The following is a 24,858-nucleotide window of genomic DNA, read 5'->3' on the forward strand; positions in this document are numbered from 1 at the left end:
CGCTAATCATACGCAACTGCATCAACTTATACTATAAATTCATTGCTTCAATCATAAAGTTGCGAAACAATTAAACATATTATAGTTAATTTTGTGGTCTTTATTATTATTTTATTATACAACATTAAGTAAAAATAGTTACAAAAAGACTTTATTTGGACGACTTTAAGACATTTTTAAAATGACGTCTTTAGATGGTCGTAAGGTGTCATTTTTTACGTTGACGCTCATTTTCAGCAAGCAAAAATCTTCAGAAAAAATAAAGTTGTATTTATTCAACATCCAACGTTGACGCTGAATCATCGTTGATCGTCCCAATACAATCAAAAATGGACTTCGAAATATATAAAATATTATTTTCAAGTAATATCTTCCAAGTCAGTCGAGCGTCAACGTGAAAAGGCATATTTAAACCCGTATCAAACTACGGACTGGGATTGAAATTTGAGCAAACCAGAGCAAAATTCACTAAACTTGAGATCAGTTTTCTCTATTCTAATTGATTAAATTTCAATCCAATCTCAATCCCAATCCGTAATCTGATATGGGTTTAAGAAATGACGTCTTATAAACGTCCATTAGCCGCCGAAGTCATAAACCATAAATGACTAAATAGACGCCATATGTTGTCTTCTGTAGAGTTCTAGATAATCTAGATTATAAGAGTAGTTGCTGCAATTGCTGCTGCATTATCTTGTACTTGATGTTGGAACAGAATGGAACGAGACACTCGGTCTCTTGGCAGTGTTTCGCATGATAACAACACAGCGCAGTCAGCTGTTTGCATATAGGACACCCACCCTTGGTCTTTCTCCTGCAATTCTTTGTATGCATCACCACTCGCTTCATCTTCTGGCAACTCGGTAGACGACAGTTATTAGCATCTCTGCACTGGCAGGCATGCACCAATGATTGAATGCACTTCTGTATCGATTTTATGGCCTTCTACAGGTTGCAGAAACAAAAAAGATACGAGCACATTATAGGTTTATTATAATTACATAGATATTTTTAGAATAAGCCGACAAGTTACCTGTGGATTTGTTTGGTTCGCATCCGCAGGCGAAGAGCCATTATCCAAAACAAAGTCAAGTTTTTCCATCGGGTGCGGATGACCGTCCTTATCTTTACAATTTACACATAAATCGAAATCCTGTAATAAAATCGCAATTATAGTAAGCATGACAGTCATGAAAAGTGGCAAAAGTATTTTTCTCCAAAGCAATCTAATACATACATCACAAACTGTACAATGGTATCTGGTCTCCACGTGACTTTTACAGTTATTGCAAGTGTAAGGCATGTTGAAGGAAAAACAAGGTGTGCTTCTGTTCTTCCGTTTTTTGGCTCCTGCCTGTTGTCAGAGATCAATATGAAGAAAACAAGAAAGTAATCTGTATTTATATGCACGTGTAACAGGCACTATCGCGTAATAAAGATTTTTCCGAAGTATACCCCGATAAGAAAAATCCTGATAGAAAACGATAGGAACTGATACGATTTGGAAAAAAATCTTAAGCCAAATCTACAATGTGAACTTTAAGTTGTAAAGCGCGTCATGAACCCATGTGGCACCTCGTTTCGCGTGGACACACACACACACACACACACACACAGACGAGGCGGTGCGAGGGGGGGCCTTCGGCCCCCCCCGCACCCCCCCGTGGTTGAAAGCGTGGAACTCGCTTTACAACTTAAAGTACATGCTAAGTTGTAAAGCGAAATTATAAAGTACATGCATGGGGAGGGGGGTTAAACAGTTAAATACTTTTAAAGTGCGTCAACTAACCTATGTAGGTTAGTGACGCGCTTTAAAAGTATTTAACTGTTTAAACACTTAAGGTGGAGCCCTCCCCCCGCCTATTTATGTACTGTTTATACACATGTACTATATACACATGTGTGTATAAACAGTACACAAATAATCAAGCGTCTTCATTCAAGCAGTTAGGTTTCACGCTGGGAGTTTTGTTTAGTTTTATTATGCGGGGAAAGGGGCTCCGCCTGCGGCGGAGCCCTTCCCCCGCCTATTTATGTACTGTTTATACACATGTGTATAATAGTTTATAAAACTAAACAAACTCCCAGCGTGATACCTAACTGCTTGAATTAAGACGCTTGATTATTCCGCATGATTGACCAGTCATCATATTTAAAATTGGCGCAGTTTTGCATGCGCGTGCGGCCACTGAGCATGCGTATGTGGCCGCAGGGCATGTTCAGTGTTGCTACATGGCGTCGGTATGACAGGAATCATAACCTGATTCCTGTCAACTTTAACGTTTAATATCTCGCGTCGCGGGGCAGAGCGACACTTTTTTCTGCCAGATTCTTTCGTTTCGTACAAAAACGCGTCGATTGAGCATAATTTCATCGAGATTTGAGGTGAGGCCCCTAAACTGTATAATTTCCGTGAATTGTGAATTGTGAATGCTCACGCCCACGCCCACGTGCTTGTGCTTGTAACTGCACGAAGAACATCCCTTCTCCCTTCGTCTTCGCCAGTTCCATCTGGGCTGCGTTCCAAAATTCACTCTAGTTAACTAAAATGCTATAGTGTACGTGACGTAAACTATAGATTTTAGTTACCCAGAGTGAATTTTGGAACGCAACCCTGTACCGACGTAGCAGCCCAGCGTATGTATGTATGTACCACGCGAATTCTAGGAAATATTCGACTGTTACTACGTTTACGCGAGCGTTACTTGTGTAGTAACTTACGATAATTCCTTCGCGTAAACGGGATTTTGTAGTAACTTACGATAATTTACTCCGCGTAAACGGGTGAATTATCATAAGTTACTACAGAAGTAACGCTTGCGTAAACGTAGTATGTGATTGGTCAATTTCTTAAAGATTACGGCTTAAATCAACGGTTACGGCTATTATAAACCAAACCCTAAGAATCGAGCAACGCGATTGGTCGAAATCTTAAGGTGAGATTTTATGGGCAGTGAAATGCTGCAGCAGCGAGCAGCAGCTTAGTAATTTCTTAGAAAATTCCTAGGAAATTACTAAACTTTCCTAGATATTACTAAACTTTTTTAGAAATTACTTAGTAATTTCTAAGAAATTACTAAACTGCTGCTCGCTGCTGCAACATTTCACTGCCCATGAAAACCCATCTATACTGTTACGTTCTACGAAAAGTGTGTGTGTTCTGCTTTAACCGCATGGCCCGCATGGCGGGAGGTTCGCGTGGTATGTACATACGCTGGGCTGCTACATCAGTACAGGGTTGCGTTCCAAAATTCACTCTGGGTAACTAAAATCTATAGTTTACTTCACACGTACACTATAGCATTTTAGTTAACTAGAGTAAAGCGGGGAGCACACACTTCTGCACACACAACGCATAATACGTAAGCATAAGAAAATTGATTGGTCCATACACATGTGCATAAGGAAATAGACCAATCAGTTTTCTTATGCTTACGCATTATGCGTTGTGCAGAAGTGTTTGCTCCCCGCTTAAATTTTGGAACGCAGCCCAGATGGTACTGGTGAAGAAGAGGGGATGTTCTTCGTGCAGTTACAAGCACAAGCACGTGGGCGTGAGCATTCACAATTCACAATTCACATCAGGGCCGGTAAACTCCCATTGTTTCGCGTTGCCAGTGTTTGTAGCGCCTCTACAAATCTTGCCCCACCTTTGAGGAACTAAAATTCAATATGGCTGTCGACTGTTGTCAGCTGCTGTTGGTTGCTGTCGTGAACTTTAGCAACGTGGTTCGCATTCAGTTCGCATTGTCTGTCGTGGTTTGTCGTCGTGCATTGTATAAACGTAGAACGTTTAAATATATTTTTAAAACATTGCCAAAGGTAATTAGAAGTAGTGTGAAATAGAAAAATATGGCAAGATCGTGCTGTGTACAAGGATGCAATTCGGGCAAGAGAGTGCCGTCACATGAAATTCCTACCAATAAAGAACGCCGCAAACGATGGTTACAGATTTTGAAGCTTAATATTACAGATGAAGACGTTATAAAACGGTTACGAGTGTGTCATAAACATTTTCATGAGAATGATTACTCTTGCAGTCCAAGATATCGAAGATTAATAAATACTGCTGTCCCAAGCATGGAATTAGCATGTCCAGAAGAGGCGGGTACACAACTCCAGCAACAGACAGAAATGACAATATCTCAAAAGAGAGAAGAAATTCAAGAGAGAATGGAAGTGCTGCATCAGCAACAAGAGAGAATGGAAGTGTTGTCTCAAAAGCGAGAAGAAATTCAAGAGAGGATGGAAATGTTGCATCACGAGCAAGAAGAGAGAATGGAAATGTTGTCCAAAGAGCAAGACAAAATTCAAGAGAGAATGGAAATGTTGCATCACGAGCAAGAAGAGAGAATGGAAATGGTGTCCCAAGAGCAAGAAATTCAAGAAAAAATGGACATGTTGTATCACGAGCGAGAAAAGAGAATGGAAATGTCTCAAAAGCAAGAAGAAATTCAAGAGAGAATGGAAATGTTGCATTACCAACAACAAGAGAAAATAGAAGTATTGTCTCAAAAGCAAGAGAAAATAGAAAAGCAATTAAATAAAGACAATAAACATACTTTATCTGCAAGAAGAAGACCTAATGTTTTGAAAATTACAAGACAAAGTACATTAAATTCACAAGCCCGATTGTTTTATCAGAAAGTAATAAAATTACAAAAAGATCAAAGACGATTAAAGCAAATAATTCGGAAAATGAAACAAAAACGTACATCTAACAGAATAACACTTAGCACTACAGATCACAGAGGCAGAAAGGATAAAACTTCCTTAATACGACAACAAATACTAGATCTAATAATAAAACATGATAAAGTGGCACCTCAGGTACATTAATATCAATATTGTATATCCTTCGTCTATATCATTCTTCAATCATGTTTGCAAACTTATTAACAATATTTTTTTTATTGTTTTAGTTAATACTTTATTTTTTTATGCTATTTAATAATATTGTTTGCAATTGTATTTATTTTATTGGAAAATTATTAAAAATTGTATATATAAAATTAGACTTAAAATTGAAATTTTGATGCATATATTTTGTATTATTGCATTCTATGGATGATATTTATACAATCGGTTCTTTTATTTAAGACCGTCTTAAGTACAATTTTAAGACGGTCTTAAAATAAGAACGGACTATAAATATTGGCTTATGATTTTTTTCTTATATATGTTTATTATGTTATTTTCAACAGGGTAGACGTTATACTCTTGAAGAAAAAATGTTTTGCTTAAGTCTCTTTAAAAGATCTCGTACATCATATAATTTTCTTTCTACATATCTACACCTTCCTTCTCATGTCACTTTAAAGAAACAATTACGAAATATTCCTATTGATACCGGGTGTAATAAAAGTGTTCTACAATATTTATGTTTAATTAAGGAAGAGATTGATTGATGGCAATAAGATATGTTAAGAAAGGTAAGAAGGGGAAGTATTATGTTTACACTCGCAAATAAGAGAACATAGAATGCGTTATTTATTGAAACAATTATGTTTTTTTCTTGCAGGTACTTTATCCAGCAGGATTCGTACACTCGTTTAAATACTGAAAATGAAAAAAAGTGCAGCTGAAATAAGCGAACCTGATTCGGAGTCTACGTAATGCACTTTGCAGGATCAGGAAGCGCCGGAGTAAGAAAAGTGCAACCGAGACGAATGGATCCAGGGGCGATTGACCCCAGCGAACGTTCAACCGATGTTTCTCTCTATCTTAAATACGCAGTACAATACAAGATTTGTCATGCCTCAACAACAATCACGCCCTTTCCGCAATTCTACATGGCTGTATACGCATCTAAATTGAAATATGTTTATACAAACACACATACATATACACACATATACACCGTACATACATATAAACACATACACATATGTACACATTCTATATCTATTTTATTATTTTTTATATTTTTCTTATTTCGAAATATTTACAATAAAACTTGTAATAATTAAATTGTAACAATAGCAGTGTAGCTTAATTTTTGCTTCCTAGCCATTTTTCTATCATAATTTTTATAAATAGCAATAATAATAATATGAAAAAATCAGCTATTATGTATTTAAATCGAGCGGTTCGACAGCCATATTGAATTTTAGTTCCTCAAAGGAGGGGCAAGATTTGTAGAGGCGCTACAAACACTGGCAACGCGAAACAATGGGAGTTTACCGGCCCTGATTCACATTGTTCACAAGCCGCTCCGATCTTAGATCACAAAGAGACAGGGTTGGGACGGTTGGGTAAGTTAATTTTTTTTTAACTAACAAGGGAACCTCGCATATCCGAAAGAGTATTCGACATCAAAATATGTTTTATATTAAAAACTCTTCTATTAAACAAATAATATTTTTAAAAAATAATTTTTTAAACAAAATTTTTATTAAAATTTAGAAAAAAATTTCAAAAAATATTTTTGTAAATTGTTTCAAACTTTGTTGCTATGTTTTTGTTTGTGATGACCTACTTGTGTGTAAAATATTATATTGGTAGCATTTTTTAATGTTTACACTTTTTTCTATAAAACTCGGATGTTCAAAAATTGATAATTTTTTATCTAAATTGTGAAACGATCTGAAATTTGGCCCCGAACTTTGAAAGAGAATACAGAATATGATATTAAATTTTCATCAACTTCATAGCATTTTGACAAACTCGATCCAGAACATTCTTAACGACAAGATACGTTTTGAATCGTCGATGTTGATGTACGATAAATAACTATATATAAGATAGAAAACCATTTCCTCGTACCGTCGTGATTTTACGATAGATCACGAAACGTTTTCTGTTGCAACTTTACGATAAGATACATTTTGAATCATCTATCGTTGATACATGATTAACCCATTAACGACGAAGATCGTTGATTTTTCAACATGTTTTTGAACCTCATTTTCATTTTTCATGCCTGTAACAGAGAGGAATAAATGGATCAACGTTAGTGTTCCTTATATTTTCGGGTATGCTCTAACAGAATTTGGGCTCAGAATAGAGAATTTCCAACTACAAAATTAAATATGGCGGCGTCTGTACAAAGAAATGAGAAAAAATTGTTCATTTTTAATGTTTATGATTTTTTTCGAACTGAAATCGCGCAGAAATTTGGATAGAAAACAATAAAATACTATAAGAATTCTATCGTATATGCCAACGATTGAATCCGCTTTCAACAGAGAATGAAAAAAAAATGATAGGAAACGATAACATTTCTGTCGGAAACACGATAGGTTACGATAGGAAACGATACAAAGCCAAATCTACAATGGCTGATGCATTCCGATATTCACTCTGTCAGTACTGCAAATCTATATTTTATGTCACGTATACTATAGATTTTCAGTACTGAAAGTTGCTGACGGTGAATATCGGAATGCATCCAATGTGTTCTTTGCGCTTCCTGTTTTTCTGCTCTTAACCTCTTTGCGACTATCTCGTATTTCGCAATTCCGTCGCGTAACGCGATGTTTTTTGTTCTCTGTCGCCCAAGATAAAAATTGACGAACTTCAGAAGAGACAAGAAACATCATCATTCCGTTACGCGACGGAATTGCGAGATACGAAATAGTCGCAAGAAAACAGGAAGCTGTAATGGCTTCTGCACACAGGACGCGGAAAGACTTGCCGCGCGGCAAGAAGCGACGCGGTAGCCAATAAACTTTTGGTTCTTACGGAAAAACAACACGTTGATTGGCTACCGCGACGCTTCTTGCCGCGCGGCAAACCTTTCCGCGTCCTGTGTGCAGAAGCCATAAGATATGCAGTAGTCAGCGTTACCCGCCATTTTGATCTCTGCCTAAGGGGCGCGTTCAGCAGAACAAACCGCTCAGTAGCAATCGAACGTGATTGGCTCTTACTTTTAGACCCAATTAATCAACGTAGCGTGTTGATAATGCGGGGTCTACAATGGGAGTCGCAAAGTCGTGAGTCGCAAGAATTGACCAATCGCAGTCGATTATTCTCCTCAAATTCGATTGTGATTGGTCAATTCTTGCGACTCACGACTTTGCGACTCGCATTGTAGACCCCGCATAAGACGACACTCAACAGTTGTGTCTGCTGAACGCGGCCAAGGTTTCCGTCGTAGCGGCGTGTGCGGCGATTACTTGTCAGCTATTGGTCTGTTAGTCACGTGACAGCACTGGTAGCAGTGCGAACCTTCAGTAACGACTATTCGCGCTACTTGATTGGTTAAGAGCGGCGCGCACGTTAGCGTCAAGCGCGGTCGTCGGGCGGCGGTCGTTGTTGAACACAAACGGGGACCGTATTCTCGAGCCTGCCCTAAATGATTTTCGTATGCGACTTTCTATTTGAAAAGCATGAAATTTCGCATGCGAGTTTCATGAAAACGATTCGAGAATAGGGCCCCAGATTCTTTCGAGAAGTCAGAGACCGGACGTACTAACCGATCGTTCAAGTTCACGCGTTATCTCGTGGTCGTTGCGTTCCGCGTACACGTTACCGGTTTCCTACGCTTTTGCACACCACGTTGACAAATACACTTTCCAAGTCGTATCGGTTCCTATTGTTTTCTATCAGAATTTTTCTTATTGGGGTATACTTCGGAAAAATCTTGCCTGTTACACGTGCATATAAATACAGATTACTTTCTCGTTTTTTTCATATTGATCTCTGACAACAGGCAGGAGCCAAAAAACGGAAGAAGAGAAGCACACCTTGTTTTTCCTTCAACATGCCTTTGCCTGTGGATGCGGAACAAACAAATCCACAGGTAACTTGTCGGCTTATTCTAAAAATATCTATGTATTGTAATTACGATAAACCTATAATGTGCTCGTATCTTTTTTGTTTCTGCAACCTGTAGAAGGCCAAATTATCGATACAGAAGTGCATTCAATCATTGGTGCATGCCTGCCAGTGCAGAGATGCTAATAACTGTCGTCTACCGAGTTGCCAGAAGATGAAGCGAGTGGTGATGCATACAAAGAATTGCAGGAGAAAGACCAATGGTGGGTGTCCTATATGCAAACAGCTGATTGCGCTGTGTTGTTATCATGCGAAACACTGCCAAGAGACCGAGTGTCTCGGTCCATTCTGTTCCAACATCAAGCACAAGATAAAGCAGCAACGATTACAACAGGCGCAACTGCTCAGGTTAGTAGAATCATCGACTTTTTATCTATTAAATCCACACGTTTTTTCTTATATGTTTTTCTTATGTTTATATGACTCTTCTCACCACTGACGAATTTATAGTAGAGGAAGAACGCGTTTTTTTTAGTCCTGCGTGTGTTTTTTCTTCTCTTAACAGGTATCAGTCGAATGCGGTGATTCAACAAAATCCCAACTTGGCGCGACAGCAGACACCGCAACAGCTGATGCAGCAGCAGCAACAGCAGCATCAGCCTCAACCGCATGCTTTTCAACAATTGATGCAGACTCTCAGGAGCCCACATACGCCCGACCAAAAGAACCAAATACTCAAGAGCAATCCATCGTTGATGGCCGCCTTTATCAAGCAACGAGTGAGTTGCTTAACACTTAAAAAAAAAAATATATATATATAATGTATCCATATTATCACACAGATTTGACTACTCTGTGATCTTCTTAATAAATAGACTGCGCTTGTTTATCAGCAACAACTTGGTCAGCATGGTGGGGGAGTCGGCGGTCCATTGGGTCCTAATCAACAACAACAACAACCTGGTTTGCAGCATATGATGTCCCAACAGCAGCAGCCGCAGCATCAGGCTCAACCGATGGCAATGGGTGCGCAAATGCCGCAGCAACCAGGCGCTCCTCAACAGTTTATGCAGATTCTCAGAAGCCCATATACGCCCGATTAACCGAACCAAAACATTCAAAACTCAATACTCAAAACATTCAAGAGCAATCTACCGTTGATGATCGTCTTTATCAAGCAACGACAACAACTTGGTCAGCATGGTGGGGGAGTTAGCGGCCTATTGGGTGGGCGGCCTAATCAACCCCAACAACAACCCAAGTAGCAAAGTGAGAAGACGTCAGAAGACTAGAGCTCTAGATTATAAGAGTAGCTCAAACCGCCGCCGTTTTGGACCTAAGGCCGGTCTGTGATTCGTTCTTATATATATTCTGTCTTTGTTAATCTCAAACGATAGGTGAAAAATGGTGGGTCAGCTAGATAAAAGGTTTGTAATCTCTACTCTCATAATCTAGATTATCTAGAACTCTACAGAAGACAACATATGGCGTCTATTTTTAGTCATTTATGGTTTACGACGTCGGCGGCTAATGGACGTTTATAAGACGTAATTCTTACAATTAAACCCATATCATACTACGGATTGGGATTGAGATTGGATTGAAATTTAATCAATTAGAATAGAGAAAACTGATCTCAAGTTTAGTGAATTTTGCTCTGATTTGCTCAAATTTCAATCCCAGTCCGTAGTTTGATACAGGTTTAAAGATGCCTTTTCACGTTGACGCTCGACTGACTTGAAGATATTACTTGAAAATAATTAATATTTTATATATCTCAAAGTCCATTTTTGATTGTATTGGGACGATCAACGATGATCCAGCGTCAACGTTGGATGTTGAATAAATATAACTTTATTTTTTCTGAAGATTTTTGTTTGCCGAAAATGAGCGTCAAGCGTCAACGTAAAAAATGACGCCTTACGACCATCTAAAGACGTCATTTTAAAAATGTCAAAGTCGTCCAAATAAAGTCTTTTTGTAACTATTTTTACTTAATGTTGTATAATAAAATAATAATAAAGACCACAAAATTAACTATAATATGTTTAATTGTTTCGCAACTTTATGATTGAAGCAATGAATTTATGGTATAAGTTGATGCAGTTGCGTATGATTAGTGATTTCGGTTTCGTTTCCGTTAATGTCGATTGCGCCCGCATTCCTGGAGGCCTATTAAGGGGATCCTAAAGCCGTCTGTAATACCTACACTCGTACTTTAACAATATTTGCTTCGTATAAAAATTCTACAACTTGATGTTACAAAATGAGGGTGCAGGTCCATTCAGTAGACATCAAGGAATATCATACCGTTTGTAGAATTAGGCTGAGACTTCAAACAAAAAAGTTAAACGAAAAGTACGATTTAGAAAGACCTTTACGTTCACGTAATCGTACTTTTCGTTTAACTTTTTTGTTTGGAGTCTCAGGGCCGATATCACAGTCTCCGATTAACGTGATTCTCCGATTAAACTCACTCTTCGTCTCTTTCTAGGGGGACAGTTAGAAAGAGATGGAGAGTGAGTTTAATCGGAGAATCACGTTAATCGGAGACTGTGATATCGGCCCTCAGCCTAATTCTACAAACGGTATGATATTCCTTGATGTCTACTGAATGGACCTGCACCCTCATTTTGTAACATCAAGTTGTAGAATTTTTATACGAAGCAAATATTGTTAAAGTACGAGTGTAGCCTCGTGTCCACGATGCTAGAAATCGCTCCGAGATCTTGTACGAAGAAAGAATTAACCAATCGCATTGGTCAATTGCCGAATTGTTTAAAAGTGATTGGTCAATTTTTTTTCTGTCCGAGATCTCGGCTTAAGGTTGTAGCAGGTCTGCGTCCTTCTCCTTCTCCTTCTCCTCCTTCTCCTCCTTTCTCCTTCTAACTCGCTGAGATAGAAAGAGAAGGGAGTATACTCGTGTGCACTCGGGTGACGTTTTCGAACGCAGCCCAGCACCATGAAGAATTATCTCTATTCTTCATGGTTCCATTGTAGAATATTTTTGCATTTTATCTAAATTTTTCTTTCAAATCTTATCGATCGGGTTGATAGGTTGATACGATGATACGTTGGTATATCTGTATACGTAGTTCCGATGGTCGGCAGCTGTAGTCGCTGCTAGACGGGGAAAGGTTGTAAAAGGTTTGCAAGAATTTTGCTCATACACATTCCACAGTCTCCGAATTTCCATTGTAATCGATTTAATAATTACAAACGGTCGACGAGATATAAAACACGTGGCTTACGCGCGACATACCGAATTTTTTTAGGTTAGGGCAAGGTCGCTTCGAAACGCGCGTAGCGTAGCGTAACATATTGCAATTCGCCGAACGGCAATATTTTTCCGATCTTTTTTTCCCTCTCCTGCTCTCACGAGGAGATCCGATCTCGGCAGATAAGAGAAGCGCGTTTATCGGCACTCCTGACTCTTGACTGCTGTCTCCTGTCCCCGCGCGTTGCGTGTGATTTCGCATTACTGTGCAATCGCGGCGATGGCCACCTGGGACGGCTCGTATCCGGAGGACCTCAATTACCTGGTGTACTCCGATCGGAACGCGGCCGACGGTGCTGCGGGGAACTGGCAGCAGTACTTCGCCGAGAACCCCACGTACCTGCGTGACATACCCGCGGGAGGCTACTACACGGAAACCGGGGGCGGTCGAAACGTCTACGAGCAGAGCGGGCCATCGGCGACCTTCTACCAGACCGGTACCCAACACCCGCCGAATATGGTGCCTTTGGAGAACAATGCCTATCAGGAACGTGCACTGCCAAACGCGATGGCCACCTCGAACAGCACGCGAGCGTCGAGCAACATCGTCCAAACGTCGCGCGACGCGCCGCCCTTCTCCCGCGAGTCCCGCGGTGGTTACAAACCGAGGTCCAGGGGTAATCGGGCGGCCGGCAACCGGGCGCCGCCACCACCGAAGGTGGACGACGTCATCCGGTCCACTGTAGTGGAGAATTCCAATCTACATCCCATGGCCAATGAATTCGTGCCGAACAGTCAGGTCAAGTTCAGAAGGGATTCTAGATTCAGGAGGTACGACAACGGCAACGCGACGAGCAGTGGTTTCAATGCCTGCGCACAGGAATTCAGGCCGAAATCGACTGACAAATCGTCCTTGGCGGACAACAGGTACAAAAACGAGAGACGCTACGACAACAGGAGGGACCCGAGGGACGCGAATTACAGACAGAAGAGGCCGCAGGACAGAATGCAGGACGCGCAAGCTCCGAGATCTGGCTACAGGGATACTCAGAGAACGTACAACACGAGAAACTACAATAAGTTTCAGAACGGCAGATATTACAATAGGAAGTATCAGTCGGACGCGGAACAGAATGCCGCTGGAGAAGGTCACGCATCTACAACCGAAGCTACCGACTCAGCTACGTCTAGCAGTCAGGAAAATAAAACTGTTGTTGAGGAAATTCAAGAGGACGACTCGTTTTCGGCTACTAAAACCGGTAGAGGCAGAGAAGAGGCATCGACGTACGAGGATAACGATTCGGAAAATATGTCCTCGAAAATTCTTGAGGCACAACGGAACGGTAGACCTAAACGATTCGCTAATGCGTCCAATTATCATAGATACAATTCAGACGAACAATCTGAGCCTGGTGCCAGGTGGAAAACAACGACAGCAACAAAGTATGCGCAAAGGAGAAACAATGAAATGACAAGTTATAAAGAAAGGAGAATGGAAAATTGGAGAGACAGGACGGAAAGTAATGAGACAGCACAAACACCACAGGGGAAAAATCTGAGGAAAAAATCCGACATTGGTATACTTATAGTCTGTCAAAGAAATCGCATTGTTATTATATAAAAAATAATTTTGTAATTAATTTTTGCTCTGTACATTCTTACCAGATGACGACGCGAGTCAAAGGGAGAGATTAACCGAACAGTTAAACAAGGGAGCATTGGAATGTCTGGTCTGTTATGAGCATATCAAGCAAAGCGACTACGTTTGGTCCTGCAGCAATTGTTATCACGTATTGCATTTGAGATGCATCAAAAAATGGGCCAAGTCGTCTCAGAGCGGTAAGTAAGCGGTCGAAGTTGCAATCGCGCGCCAAATCAGACGCAATCTCATTAACGTATTCCATTCTAGAGAATAACAGTTGGAAGTGCCCGGCTTGTCGGGACGTTAGCTTATTCGTGCCCGAGAATTACTTCTGCTTCTGCGGTAAGATGAAGATGCCGGAGTGGAATCGCAGGGACGTGGCGCATTCGTGCGGCGAGATTTGCGGCCGGCATCTGTCTAAGAAAAATTGCACGCACAAATGCACCCTGCTCTGCCATCCCGGCTCTTGCCCGCAGTGCGTGGCGATGGTGACCAAGTATTGCGGATGCGGGAGAACGTCGAAGATGCTTCTGTGTAGCGCTCATCAATTGTTGATGTGCGATTCGATATGCGGAAAGGATCTGTCGTGTGGCAAGCACACCTGCCAGAAGAAGTGCCACCAAGGAGAGTGCGGGCCTTGCGACAAAACTGTGCAACAAAGTAATATTCCAATTTTTTTCATCGATATCTGACATTTAATTCTTTAATTAAGATATCGATGTTAGGATTAGAATAAGTACAATAGATAGTGAACAATACGCTTTTTTAATGCTTTTGTGTTATTTTGTTTAGCATGTTTTTGTACTAAGAAAACCCAGGAGGTACCCTGCCGAGCCAATACCGCAGATACATATTCCTGTGATAATATTTGTAACAAACCGTTGGATTGCGAGAAACATTATTGTCAGAAAGTTTGTCATCCGGAGTCCTGCGAACCCTGTTCCTTGACGCCTGAAAGAGTTACGATGTGCTGTTGTGGCCAAATGCCGTTAACGGAGAAGAGAGAGAGCTGCACGGATCCTGTGCCGACCTGCGATAAAATCTGCTCGAAGCGCTTAAAATGCGGCCAGCCTAGTAAGCATTTCAGAGATATCGCGTCTTGTGACCATACAGACGCGCTAAATCGGATTTTCGCTCACGCAGGTAATCCGCACACCTGCAAGGCACCATGTCACGTGGGAGAATGTCCGGAATGTGAATTGAACACCGACGTCAAGTGCCGATGCGGTAACATGGACCGCGAGATCGCCTGCAGAGATTTGACGACCAAGGCCGATGACGCGCGCTGCGAGAAACGCTGCAAGAAGAAGAGATCCTGCGGTAAACACAATTGCAATCAGTTGTGCTGCATCGACATCGAGCACATCTGTCCGCTGCCGTGTTCGAAAACCTTGAGCTGTGGTCGGCACAAGTGCCAGGAGAGATGTCATATGGGTAAGTGCACGCGCTTGTCCATAATCGTATCTACGCATATTAGAAATTGTACGATATGAGACGAAATTTTTTCTTCTCCGACAGGAAGATGTGCACCTTGCTGGGAGAGCAGTTTTGAGGAATTGTACTGCGAGTGCGGCGCCGAGGTGATTTATCCGCCAGTACCATGCGGCACAAGGAGACCCACTTGCAACCGACCGTGTTCGCGCGAACATCTCTGCGACCACGAGGTATTGCACAACTGTCACAGCGAGCCTACGTGTCCACCTTGCAGTGTCCTGACCCAGAGATGGTGCCACGGCAGACACGAACTCAGGAAGGCAGTACCGTGCCACGTGAAAGAGATTTCGTGCGGTCTGCCGTGCAACAAGCCGTTGACGTGTGGACGGCATAAATGCATCACAATGTGCCACTCCGGACCCTGTGAGAGACCCGGACAACAATGCACGCAACCTTGCGTCACGACGAGGGAGCTGTGCGGACATATCTGTGCCGCTCCTTGCCACGAAGGCAAGTGTCCAGATACGCCTTGTAAAGAGATGGTTAAGGTAAGAACAATTTCTATCTTTGTGTCGAGGAACCATTCACACATCATGGTGAAATTTCAACAAGTTTTGCACGATACTATGGGATCATATTTACGATTATATTATAGGTTACTTGTCAGTGTGGACACAGGACCATGAGTCGTGTCTGTGCAGATAATGCGCGGGAATATCAGAGGATAGCAAGCAACATATTGGCTAGTAAGATGGCCGATATGCAACTCGGTCACTCCGTCGATTTGGAAGAAGTGTTCGGACAAGGTACGAAAAAGCAGAATCAGTTGAAGACTTTGGAATGCAACGACGAGTGCAAGATAATAGAAAGAAACAGGAGGCTCGCGTTAGGACTGCAGATCGTCAATCCAGATTTAAGTGGCAAACTGATGCCCAGATACAGCGATTACATGAAACAGTGGGCAAAAAAAGACCCGCAATTCTGTCAAATGGTTCACGACAAGTTGACGGAATTGGTGCAGCTGGCGAAGACATCCAAACAGAAGTCCCGGAGTTACTCGTTCGACATTATGAACCGCGAAAAGCGTCATTTCGTGCACGATTCGTGCCAGCACTTTGGTTGCGAGAGTCAAGCATACGATGAGGAGCCAAAGAGAAACGTCGTTGCCACTGCCGTGAAAGATAAGGTAAAAACACATTTGATTAAAGCATGTATCATCTCAGTAACGAATGTATTGCGTTGCAGTGTTGGTTGCCAAGCTACAGTTTACTAGAAATGATACAAAGAGAGAAGGGACAAAGAAAGGTTCCAGGTCCGGTACTTAACGCTTCGAAGGGAAATAATTCTACAAAGTAAGATATCTATTTATAATTGTCGGAATTAATGAATGAATGTGTAATATGATAATTAAATGATTGCAGGACTGTTCTTTCATTACCTGTAAAACAGAATCAGCAATTGCTGCCATCATCGTCAAGTGCTAAAACTGCTGACAAAGAAATAGATTATTTTGACTATCGAGGATAAATCAGTAATATGTAAAGGATAATGCGAGTTATACAATGTATATAATATTATAAATAGGACTTAAAAAATGGGTACAATTGTAATTATACAATTGATAGGGCGAGTTTTTAAATTCATCGATTGATAGATCGCGTTATGCGCAAATGCAACTTTTACAGAGCAAAGTTGCCTTTGCGCATAATGCGATTGATCAATCGATGAATTTAAAAACTCGCCCATACTGGTTAAAGGCCATTGCACGTAACAAAGTTTTAGTCATAATCGTAAGGCCGTAAGAAAATAGACCAATCGCACTCGATTATTCTTCGAGCTCAAGGAGAATAATCGACTGTGATTGGTCTATTTTCTTACGGCCTTACGATTATGACTAAAACTTTGTTACGTGCAATGGCCTTTATACTGATGATGATGCAATTAATAATGTGCTCGAACAGCTCTCCAAGAGTAGAAATTTCAAGATCAAACTTTAAATTCGTTCGAGTTTGAAGATATTTAAAATAGATACGAAAATAGCATGCCTAAAAATGTAATAATAAAGAGGAATCATCAAGATACATTTTTTGTCGCTAAAAGATGCTGTTCTTCCTTTATTCCAAAGTTATATATCATAAGATCGATCTTTGAATTCCACAACGCTTTTATTATCCGAAATAGATTTCGCGATTAATATTAAGTATGATTATAGAGGAGTTTTTGTATAAATTCGAAATATACAGGAAAAGTATGTCGTAATTCAATTTTTCTTCATCTTTATTTCTACACAATTCTTTTTTCTCAATAAACCTTTTACATAGTTGTTGATTATATTGATATCTCTTAAACATAACAATATGATGATTCTAATTAATAAAGAGACTAATATGACAAAGCAATATAAATAATAGCGAATTTTATACTGCTTTTAACTACATCACTACAAGACAAATTCTTATCACGGACATAATACAGGTATACAAAGTATCTAAAAATCAATTGATAGGATAAAGAAATTTATTCTAAGTAATATTTTTTTTTTGCTTGGTCAGAACTATATTGCTAAGAAAGTCAGTGCTTTATAGGTGCTATATGAGATATAGACTATTTCTTTTGGGCTTTTGAGATTTTTCGAAAATGTTTTCAAGATATTCAGATATTTTTTTATAATTTATTGATAACAGTTATGGCAATCAATCTTGATTAAATATATGTAATATTTATCGTAACTCACAACTTTATTGTACATATATTTAACGACCAAATAGTCATGTTAAGAAATTATTTTTAATTCAGATATAGAACAATAGAGAGCTTCCATTGAGCTATATAGAGAGCTTCTATTGAAAACTTTAATCTTAAACAAATATATCTTATATTTGTTTTATATATAACTATTCAAATCTGCGATATTACCATTTTGCATCAGTAAAAATATCAATTTATATATGTATATATGATAATTTCAGAATTCTTATCGATTTGATTAAAACGACAGGTATTTGTTATTGTACATCCAATCGTATATAAATATTTATCTATATCTATGTATATAGTTTTGTAGAAGAGTTTTTGTTAGGATAATAAGACTTTGTATCTCTTGTAAACATTTAAAATAGTTAACACGAGTATTTGGCACATGAAACATCAATGTTATATTTTATATCGCTACTTTTCATACTATAAATTTCAAACAGATATTTATTCTCTGAGACCTTTTATGCTCCTGTAAGTATTACTAATACTACTAGAATTCTCACTTGTTCTATATTTGGTTTTATGAGTGAGGTAAACAGAATATAATATATAAATAGTAAGTTAACATTACTGGACATATACGCTTGTAAGAAAGAGAAATAAAAAAGATGCAAAAATATCTAATACTGCACACAACAAATAAAATATTACAGTGTGCGCAGTACCAATACACACGATATAATTTTAGCTGTAATTTTGTAAAAATAAAAAAATTTATAAAATTATAAATTAAAATATATAGACAGATGCGTGAACACAATAAAATATTGAGTACCCTAATTATATAATAAGATATTGAAGGTATGATAAATTATTGTATACAATTGCAACAAAGCTATGATATAGCTCTGTTTTTATCATAAACTACTCACTTTTACAGTCTTTTATCTCACGGAATATAGTGTTATTTAAGCTTACATAAGCGTAAAATGGCCTCCTATTCTAAACACATAAATATGATATATCACATGTAGGATCACAACACTGTTACAAATTCAACTTGCAGACATAAGTCATTTATGTATTATTTATGTATCATTGTTGTAATTTTGTTGAACATTTAGTAGTAGGGCACTTTGAGAGTTTGGGTTCGTACTTTTACTTCTAAGCATTGGTGCGGTTGACACACAGTAAAAACGCGTTATTTCATGTATTATCGATAAAAGTCACCTACTATTTTAACGTCTTTGTTTATGTACAGTCTGTTTCCTTTCTCTTCTTTCTTTTATTTCGAAAATATCCTTTCAAATTTTATATAGAAGTTAAAAAATGATATATATATATATATATATGTATATATTTGTTTAACAGCAAAAAAAATATATATCTTTCTGAGAACACAGTAAACGTCATTAAATTAATTCATCGGGAAACTAATCTAATTTAAAAAATACATATCTGTTTTTGTGAGTATGTGCTTCGAATGAACACTTGGCATAAAAAGTGATTTTTAGAAAATGCTACGTGACTATTGCATTTGTTATTAGATGCTGTCTAAACACTTATTTCATGTTTAGAATGTTATGCTCGTCTATTGCTATGTTTTCGTATATAGCCAAATGTTTTGAGACTCCGTCTTTCTTATTTTATCATGTACTAGTGCACAATCTCTCCTTTCTCGTTATATTCTCGTAATGATGTTTTGTCAATTTTTGAGATTTTAAATTTTTCGCGGTTCGAGTTCCCAGAAATTCTCGAGTCTAGAGAATTTTAATTAACGCTACCTCTTGACTGATTATGTTCTTCTGATACTTTCTTGATTTTTTAAAAATAAAAATTGATGTCGGTAGAATTGTTAAATAATGCCGATAATTTACTATAGTCGAAAAAATAGGTTGTAACTTTACCGACCGTCGAATGCGTCGGTAACTTCAGTTATTTACATCAGCCACCGACAAAAATTTCGATTCTTCAAAAATCGAGTGAAAATACATAATCAGCAAAAAGGTTGCATTAAAATTCCGAGAATAAAATTTCCAAGAATTCTTGAAATTATTAATTTAAGGTTTTAAACATCAGAAATTTTAAATCTCAAAAATCGATAATAAAAATTATCGATATTAGGAGAAATATGAGCACATAGGAAGTTGTGTAAAACTCCAAGAATTGCAATTTTAAAAATTATTAAAATTTTTAAATCTGTTTTAATTTGTTTTTAAATCTGTTTTAAGTTACTTTTTTGAATGTTAAAATTTTCAACTTTTAAAAAATTGGATATTATGATGCCTTCGCACTGCATGCATTTTCGATAGAAATTGTTATCAATTCATGATTAAAACTACATATTTAATTAACTATGTATTAAATAAGTATTTAATTTTGTATAATAATTCCTTTTTTCAATAAAAATAAATTTTTACGAGCATTTTGAGGAAAGCAACAAACATAAATTGTTGAAAATACTGAGAGTCATATATGTATACGTTTGTAAAATCGATTACTGAAAATAATCACAGAGTCATTATAAAAGACATTAGTCTTGAAAGAGTAATATCAAGATTTTATTTAAAAAATTAAGAAAAATTTTCATTTGGCATCTTGGTTTTTGGATTATAATTACGCTTAGATAAACTATTGCTTTTTATATATAAGGTGTATTACCTCGATTTACGCGCGGGGAATAATTAGGATAATTACTCAGATACTGATGTCGCGGACTTACTGATGGCTGTTTAGTTATATTCGCCATGGCGCAGCCCATCACAAATTCAAATATCCTGAGTATCGTTTGATACAGCAGCCACGGCCGCGGCTTGGGAAACTGCGTCGATTCTGGTTCCGTACCGTATGGTACAGTTTCAGCAACGAGTCCTAAAAAAATCGCGTACGTATTGTTTTACAAAAAAAAATTCAATTTTATATTATATAAAAAAATCATTTATTGTTACACTATTGTAAATACCATATGGTCCAAAAATACGAAAGGCATCCGTGACGCATAGGAGGATCCCTAAAATCGCAGTAGCACGCGTAACATTTAATACTTTTTGCATCTGAGATTTCCTGGCAATTGCTGTATCCGCTTCCGGTATATGCAGCGGTGTATCGGATTTCGCTCGATTCACGTACGCAATGTGATTCAGTATCGAATGAAGGGTAAAGTCCGTGCCCTAGAAATAGCGTGATCATACAGTTCTTAAACAATACAAAAGATCTAGGCATCTAAAAGAACGTCATTTAAAATATGATATATTTCAGATTTGCGTCTGTATTCTGTGGATTTAACGATATAATGAGCACTACGTACCATAATTCTTGCTTCAACAGGCGTATTTTCGGGAAGCAAGTTAGTCTCCGGCGTGATATCCTCTGGGTCTTCAATATTTTTGTCGTTCCATGACAAATTCTTTTTGCGTACTTTCGGCTCTTCGTCTTTGCTCTTTGACTTTTCAGTCATCAGTGCCGCTTTCTCGCTGCAATCAGGATGATCTGAATCTGATTCAGATTTCTCCTGCACCTCCTGCACCACCGGCTTAATAGGTACTATACTCTGAAAGTGTGTGGGACTCCTGTCTAGAGTTCTGATACTGATATCGCTGCTTCGACGATTTATCATTAACGGCTTAATATGAACGAACTCGGAATTGCGTCGACAGGAACTCTCAGAATTTCTACGCGAATCGGGTCTGGGTGACTGGATGAAAGTACCAATATCGGAATTGCGTCTTGATTCTGAAACATTGTTAAACAATATGAGAATGAGATGAAACAAAAAATATAATGTCCAAAGAGGAGGACGGTAGACTAAAATATGTTTTTTTAAAGATTGCTCGTTTGTACGAATCAGATTTTCTTTTTACCTGTGGGGCTAAGATCCAGAACTTTGGGCAATCTAGGATATTCATCAGGCGGCAACATTCTTTTGGGCGTTCTGTTACCGAAATCGCTATTCCTCCTGAGCTTGGTTGCGAATTGCGAGCCACGATTCTTCTCGTGAGTAAAGTCGGAACATCGTCTCAGTTCCCGAGTGCTGCCTGTCGGCGTGATATTCTCCGAGTATCGTCGTGGGCTCTCAGGTGAGCGGCTCCTCTCAAACTCCTCTCGCATCCTTGGCAAGGATCTGGGACTACCTTCCGTCGTACGTTTGCATTCCGTCGTATCGTCCTCGTTTATAAATCGAACGCTACATTCCGAATTTCTGCGCGAGGATTTGGTGGACGTGTCGCTGCCTCGTCGGCTGGCCACGGAGGCCATGGAGCTTCTACGACTCGGGCTGGACACGGTTATAATCGGCAGATTAGCGATCGACGGAGTAGGGGTGGGTGGTCTAACGTAGACTTCTGGTACTGAGGACTTGTGTTCCTGCAACGGTGATTGTGCGGTGCACGTAGGTATCGTAGCACTCTGTACTTCCTTCAGCGCTGGTCCCTCTATCTTGCATACCTTAGCGGTAATTGTGACTCGCGACTCTAAAATCAGATCTTAATGAGAAATATATATTTACACACGTTTCTGGGCGGTTTATGATAAAATAATGTTTGCTGCGTATTACCTCCTTCCACGGGTGCTCCCTCTGCACTTTTATTCACGTTTACAGGCTCACTTTCTTCCGGGTTCTTCATCTTAACTGGGCCAAGTAAAGTAGGTACCAGCGCGGCAGCGACCGAAGTCGCCAGATTGCTATACGGTGCCAACATCGCGAGTTGCATGATACCTGAGTTACAAGTAAGTTCTTGTGTACAATTCCGAAACAAACGAAGAAAAGTAACAATTTTAAAAGAATAAAAATTAACTTATAAACAGACAGTCAGTAACTGACCTTTCTGATGTGCATTGGAATTGTCCCGCGTCAACATGCTACTTGGCATAGTTTGGAGCAAATAATCAACTTTGTGAGCCGCGTGTAGGAATGCGAGGTACAAAAGAATACTCCAGACGAGAAATACCGCTTGGACCATGTATTTTGCCATGTAGCAATTGTGGGAGGACAGAACAATATCGCTGGCGATTATGAAGAAGAAGTGTGCTGTTATAATGAGGCTGAGGCAGGATTCCTTCTGTATCTTCTCTGGGCCAAATTTCAGCTGAAAGTTGATCATATAAAAGATATGGCAATGCACTCAACTAAAACCTATTAATTATTCAGTTTAAGCGGTAAACACCTTCGTCAGTTGCAGGAAAGCCAGTTGTATCAGACAAAAGGCAGACGTAATGCATGGATATCCAATGTCCCATATAATTGAGCCAATGACTTTGGGCAGAATTTCCTTAAGATTGTACGCATCTATGAACAAGGAAGCGGCTCTCGATGCCCCGAGTAAACATAAGAATATATTAATCGTGGTCATGAACGGCCTGGTTGATATGAGAGATCTAAAGAAGAACAGTTAAGTGTGCGAAGATGTAAACTTTCGCCGATGCATATCATTAATGCGCATATAGCGATACGAACCTTAAATTTAGAATAGAGAAGAATGTGTAAAACCCTAGTACAAAGAAGAGGCATGCAAAGCTGTATGCGTGTAGTAGAAACGCCCATCTTATGTCTTGTTGTATCGCACTCCACGACGGTGCAGTGACCAGTGATTTGTCTAGGAACGCAGAGTTTGATGAATTTGATGATACACAGTTCTGCCCTGGGACAGATACTGGGGTTGTTACGTTTATACCTAATGATAAAAACATTGAATTAAAAATAGAATGATCCATATATGTATATACATATGTACATATATATACATACACACACATATATAGGCCAGTATAGGTAGAACACTCACTCTATAAAGAGTTTACATAATACAAAACATAACAACATAATTTATGTCGTAATATTATTCTACATAATTTATAATTTATTGTTTGAATTAACATAGCTTCCCAAGCTTCAGTTCAATAGGAAATATGCTGTGCTTGATTTGACGCACTATCATTTCAGTATGTCGAGCATTTTATATACAAAAATGGCCCTTGTCGTCATCCTATGTATATTAAAAATTAAGATAAATGGTAAAAAACTGACCATGAGTCCAATTATCCAGCCCATCCATAATCCCTCGATATGTCCACAGCACATCACTGAATCTAGTAATTGGTAAGTCAGTCTTATGATAGACAGTTAATGTAACATTTAATGTAGCACGTTCTGCGAACTTGTGAAATGTGGTAGCAGCAACAGGCTTTACCTATAGAATGACTCGATTCACGCACCCCTTCTCACTGAATACAACCACTGTTGTCTCCCTTCAGTTAGGATTATTGATCTTAGCTGAAGAGGATTGGAGGGGGCACACATGCCCACATAAAGCACCTGGCTTGCTGGTCAGTTGTTTATCTTTAGAGTTTAAATAGAGCAGTGTTAAATTTATCGGTCTATGTTACGTTATGATTCATAGGCCTGTTATTTTTGTAAAAGGAAACTTCTGTCTTAGTTTCTATCGATTACATTCTCTAAGAAACGTAAATTCCGAACGCTGCATAAAGGGATATCGGAAGGCAAAGTGGTTAAAAATAGTTCGATAACGTATTAAATATTGAACTCTTGTGAATATTTCAAGCAAACCGTGCTCTGTAAAATCATAACTTTAGAAAAATCGATTTCTATCAATTTTTTGTTTAAGATAATTAATTCTCTTCGTAAACAGTAATCACTATGTGGAGTTTTAAGTTAATTAATTTTATAGAAAAGAATTATATAAATATTATTTTTGCGTTAATATTAGATATTAATATATTGAATAAAATTGGAATTATTATGAGATATCAATATTGGAATCAATATATGAGATATCATATTATATCAATATATCAAGTTAAGTTATTAATTTCCAACACAGATAATAAATACTTATTGTTTCCAAATATTCCATGATTCATTCTTAATTACCCTAAATATCGAAATCTTGTAAATAATTCGGAAATTAAATAATAAGAAATTTGAGAATTATCCAGCATAATATATAATAAAATTTAAAATAATAACAGGAATATTATTTATTTTAGAAAAAAAGTGTTTGTTATCTTTTCTTAAAGTTAACATAATATATTATAAAATAACAGTTTATATCAATAAATTTATGTAATAGTTATAAGTATTAATAAAGCATTAATATAGAAAAAATATATTATTTATCGATACATTACTTTATCA

General features: G+C 38.4%; 5 protein-coding genes across 14 annotated transcripts; 3 read left to right on the plus strand and 2 right to left on the minus strand.

Annotated features, from left to right (window-relative positions):
- Nucleotides 1–79: 79 nt before the first annotated feature.
- LOC139768732 (histone lysine acetyltransferase CREBBP-like) lies at nucleotides 80–2,384 on the minus strand. 4 transcript variants are annotated; one of them, XM_071699228.1, is made up of 4 exons: nucleotides 2,261–2,384; nucleotides 1,238–1,354; nucleotides 1,034–1,153; nucleotides 80–945 (listed from the first exon to the last, which is right to left on the minus strand). In XM_071699228.1, the coding sequence occupies exons 1-4, from the start codon at nucleotides 2,372–2,374 to the stop codon at nucleotides 658–660; spliced, it is 639 nt and encodes a 212-aa protein (XP_071555329.1). In that variant the 5' UTR covers nucleotides 2,375–2,384; the 3' UTR covers nucleotides 80–657. The 4 variants fall into 4 exon arrangements, with proteins under 4 accessions (XP_071555329.1, XP_071555333.1, XP_071555332.1 ...); XM_071699232.1 differs by lacking the exon at nucleotides 2,261–2,384 and adding an exon at nucleotides 2,102–2,201; XM_071699231.1 differs by lacking the exon at nucleotides 2,261–2,384 and adding an exon at nucleotides 2,097–2,115.
- A 1,055-nt stretch (nucleotides 2,385–3,439) lies between these two features.
- On the plus strand, nucleotides 3,440–5,979 carry LOC139768730 (uncharacterized). Of its 3 annotated transcripts, none has more exons than XM_071699224.1 (3): nucleotides 3,440–4,830; nucleotides 5,394–5,432; nucleotides 5,522–5,979. In XM_071699224.1, exons 1-2 carry the CDS (start codon nucleotides 3,853–3,855, stop codon nucleotides 5,406–5,408), a joined length of 993 nt encoding a protein of 330 aa, XP_071555325.1. In that variant the 5' UTR covers nucleotides 3,440–3,852; the 3' UTR covers nucleotides 5,409–5,432; nucleotides 5,522–5,979. The 3 variants fall into 3 exon arrangements, with proteins under 3 accessions (XP_071555325.1, XP_071555324.1, XP_071555323.1); XM_071699222.1 differs by having other exon boundaries at nucleotides 3,515–4,830; nucleotides 5,205–5,432; XM_071699223.1 differs by having other exon boundaries at nucleotides 5,394–5,979.
- A 141-nt stretch (nucleotides 5,980–6,120) lies between these two features.
- Nucleotides 6,121–10,761, plus strand: LOC139768731 (uncharacterized). Of its 3 annotated transcripts, none has more exons than XM_071699227.1 (5): nucleotides 6,121–6,254; nucleotides 8,654–8,743; nucleotides 8,837–9,126; nucleotides 9,284–9,497; nucleotides 9,594–10,761. In XM_071699227.1, exons 2-5 carry the CDS (start codon nucleotides 8,705–8,707, stop codon nucleotides 9,819–9,821), a joined length of 771 nt encoding a protein of 256 aa, XP_071555328.1. In that variant the 5' UTR covers nucleotides 6,121–6,254; nucleotides 8,654–8,704; the 3' UTR covers nucleotides 9,822–10,761. The 3 variants fall into 3 exon arrangements, with proteins under 3 accessions (XP_071555328.1, XP_071555326.1, XP_071555327.1); XM_071699225.1 differs by lacking the exon at nucleotides 6,121–6,254 and adding an exon at nucleotides 8,061–8,305; XM_071699226.1 differs by lacking the exon at nucleotides 6,121–6,254 and adding an exon at nucleotides 8,090–8,305 and having other exon boundaries at nucleotides 9,612–10,761.
- Nucleotides 10,762–11,662: 901 nt separating this feature from the next.
- Nucleotides 11,663–17,270, plus strand: Stc (nuclear transcription factor, X-box binding stc). 2 transcript variants are annotated; one of them, XM_071699215.1, is made up of 10 exons: nucleotides 11,663–11,865; nucleotides 12,119–13,512; nucleotides 13,601–13,774; nucleotides 13,845–14,237; nucleotides 14,370–14,651; nucleotides 14,721–15,011; nucleotides 15,096–15,559; nucleotides 15,667–16,197; nucleotides 16,257–16,363; nucleotides 16,433–17,270. In XM_071699215.1, exons 2-10 carry the CDS (start codon nucleotides 12,216–12,218, stop codon nucleotides 16,536–16,538), a joined length of 3,645 nt encoding a protein of 1,214 aa, XP_071555316.1. In that variant the 5' UTR covers nucleotides 11,663–11,865; nucleotides 12,119–12,215; the 3' UTR covers nucleotides 16,539–17,270. The 2 variants fall into 2 exon arrangements, with proteins under 2 accessions (XP_071555316.1, XP_071555315.1); XM_071699214.1 differs by having other exon boundaries at nucleotides 11,663–13,512.
- LOC139768727 (uncharacterized) lies at nucleotides 17,271–24,323 on the minus strand. Of its 2 annotated transcripts, XM_071699216.1 has the most exons (10): nucleotides 23,894–24,323; nucleotides 23,731–23,792; nucleotides 23,161–23,377; nucleotides 22,871–23,081; nucleotides 22,528–22,792; nucleotides 22,261–22,422; nucleotides 21,569–22,189; nucleotides 21,016–21,440; nucleotides 20,671–20,878; nucleotides 17,271–20,579 (listed from the first exon to the last, which is right to left on the minus strand). In XM_071699216.1, exons 2-10 carry the CDS (start codon nucleotides 23,756–23,758, stop codon nucleotides 20,350–20,352), a joined length of 2,367 nt encoding a protein of 788 aa, XP_071555317.1. In that variant the 5' UTR covers nucleotides 23,759–23,792; nucleotides 23,894–24,323; the 3' UTR covers nucleotides 17,271–20,349. The 2 variants fall into 2 exon arrangements, with proteins under 2 accessions (XP_071555317.1, XP_071555318.1); XM_071699217.1 differs by having other exon boundaries at nucleotides 21,569–22,177; nucleotides 23,731–24,321.
- Between the last annotated feature and the right edge of the window lie 535 nt (nucleotides 24,324–24,858).

The sequence above is a fragment of the Temnothorax nylanderi genome, unplaced genomic scaffold (genome assembly GCF_030848795.1).
Source record: "Temnothorax nylanderi isolate EJ_2023f unplaced genomic scaffold, tnyl_v1.0 TNYL_tig0017_pilon, whole genome shotgun sequence".
NCBI lineage: Eukaryota > Metazoa > Arthropoda > Insecta > Hymenoptera > Formicidae > Temnothorax > Temnothorax nylanderi.

What these genes read in the sequence shown, in the direction of transcription:
- Stc (XM_071699214.1), top strand. Translation starts at nt 12,216, where the DNA reads ATGGCCACCTGGGACGGCTCGTATCCGGAGGACCTCAATTACCTGGTG. An exon ending in CTTGTAAAGAGATGGTTAAG is followed by an intron (nt 15,560 to 15,666) that starts GTAAGAACAATT and finishes ATTATATTATAG; the next exon opens with GTTACTTGTCAGTGTGGACA. An exon ending in AAGGGAAATAATTCTACAAA is followed by an intron (nt 16,364 to 16,432) that starts GTAAGATATCTA and finishes AAATGATTGCAG; the next exon opens with GACTGTTCTTTCATTACCTG.
- LOC139768731 (XM_071699225.1), top strand. An exon ending in CAACAGGCGCAACTGCTCAG is followed by an intron (nt 9,127 to 9,283) that starts GTTAGTAGAATC and finishes TTCTCTTAACAG; the next exon opens with GTATCAGTCGAATGCGGTGA. An exon ending in CCGCCTTTATCAAGCAACGA is followed by an intron (nt 9,498 to 9,593) that starts GTGAGTTGCTTA and finishes CTTAATAAATAG; the next exon opens with ACTGCGCTTGTTTATCAGCA.
- LOC139768730 (XM_071699222.1), top strand. Translation starts at nt 3,853, where the DNA reads ATGGCAAGATCGTGCTGTGTACAAGGATGCAATTCGGGCAAGAGAGTG. An exon ending in ATGATAAAGTGGCACCTCAG is followed by an intron (nt 4,831 to 5,204) that starts GTACATTAATAT and finishes TATTTTCAACAG; the next exon opens with GGTAGACGTTATACTCTTGA.
- LOC139768727 (XM_071699216.1), bottom strand. Translation starts at nt 23,758, where the DNA reads ATGGATGGGCTGGATAATTGGACTCATG. An exon ending in CTTTCCTGCAACTGACGAAG is followed by an intron (nt 22,793 to 22,870) that starts GTGTTTACCGCT and finishes ATCAACTTTCAG; the next exon opens with CTGAAATTTGGCCCAGAGAA. An exon ending in TCGTATTTTTGGACCATATG is followed by an intron (nt 20,580 to 20,670) that starts GTATTTACAATA and finishes CGATTTTTTTAG; the next exon opens with GACTCGTTGCTGAAACTGTA.
- LOC139768732 (XM_071699228.1), bottom strand. Translation starts at nt 2,374, where the DNA reads ATGAAATTATGCTCAATCGACGCGTTTTTGTACGAAACGAAAGAATCT. An exon ending in ACCATTGTACAGTTTGTGAT is followed by an intron (nt 1,154 to 1,237) that starts GTATGTATTAGA and finishes ATTTTATTACAG; the next exon opens with GATTTCGATTTATGTGTAAA. An exon ending in CGAACCAAACAAATCCACAG is followed by an intron (nt 946 to 1,033) that starts GTAACTTGTCGG and finishes TGCAACCTGTAG; the next exon opens with AAGGCCATAAAATCGATACA.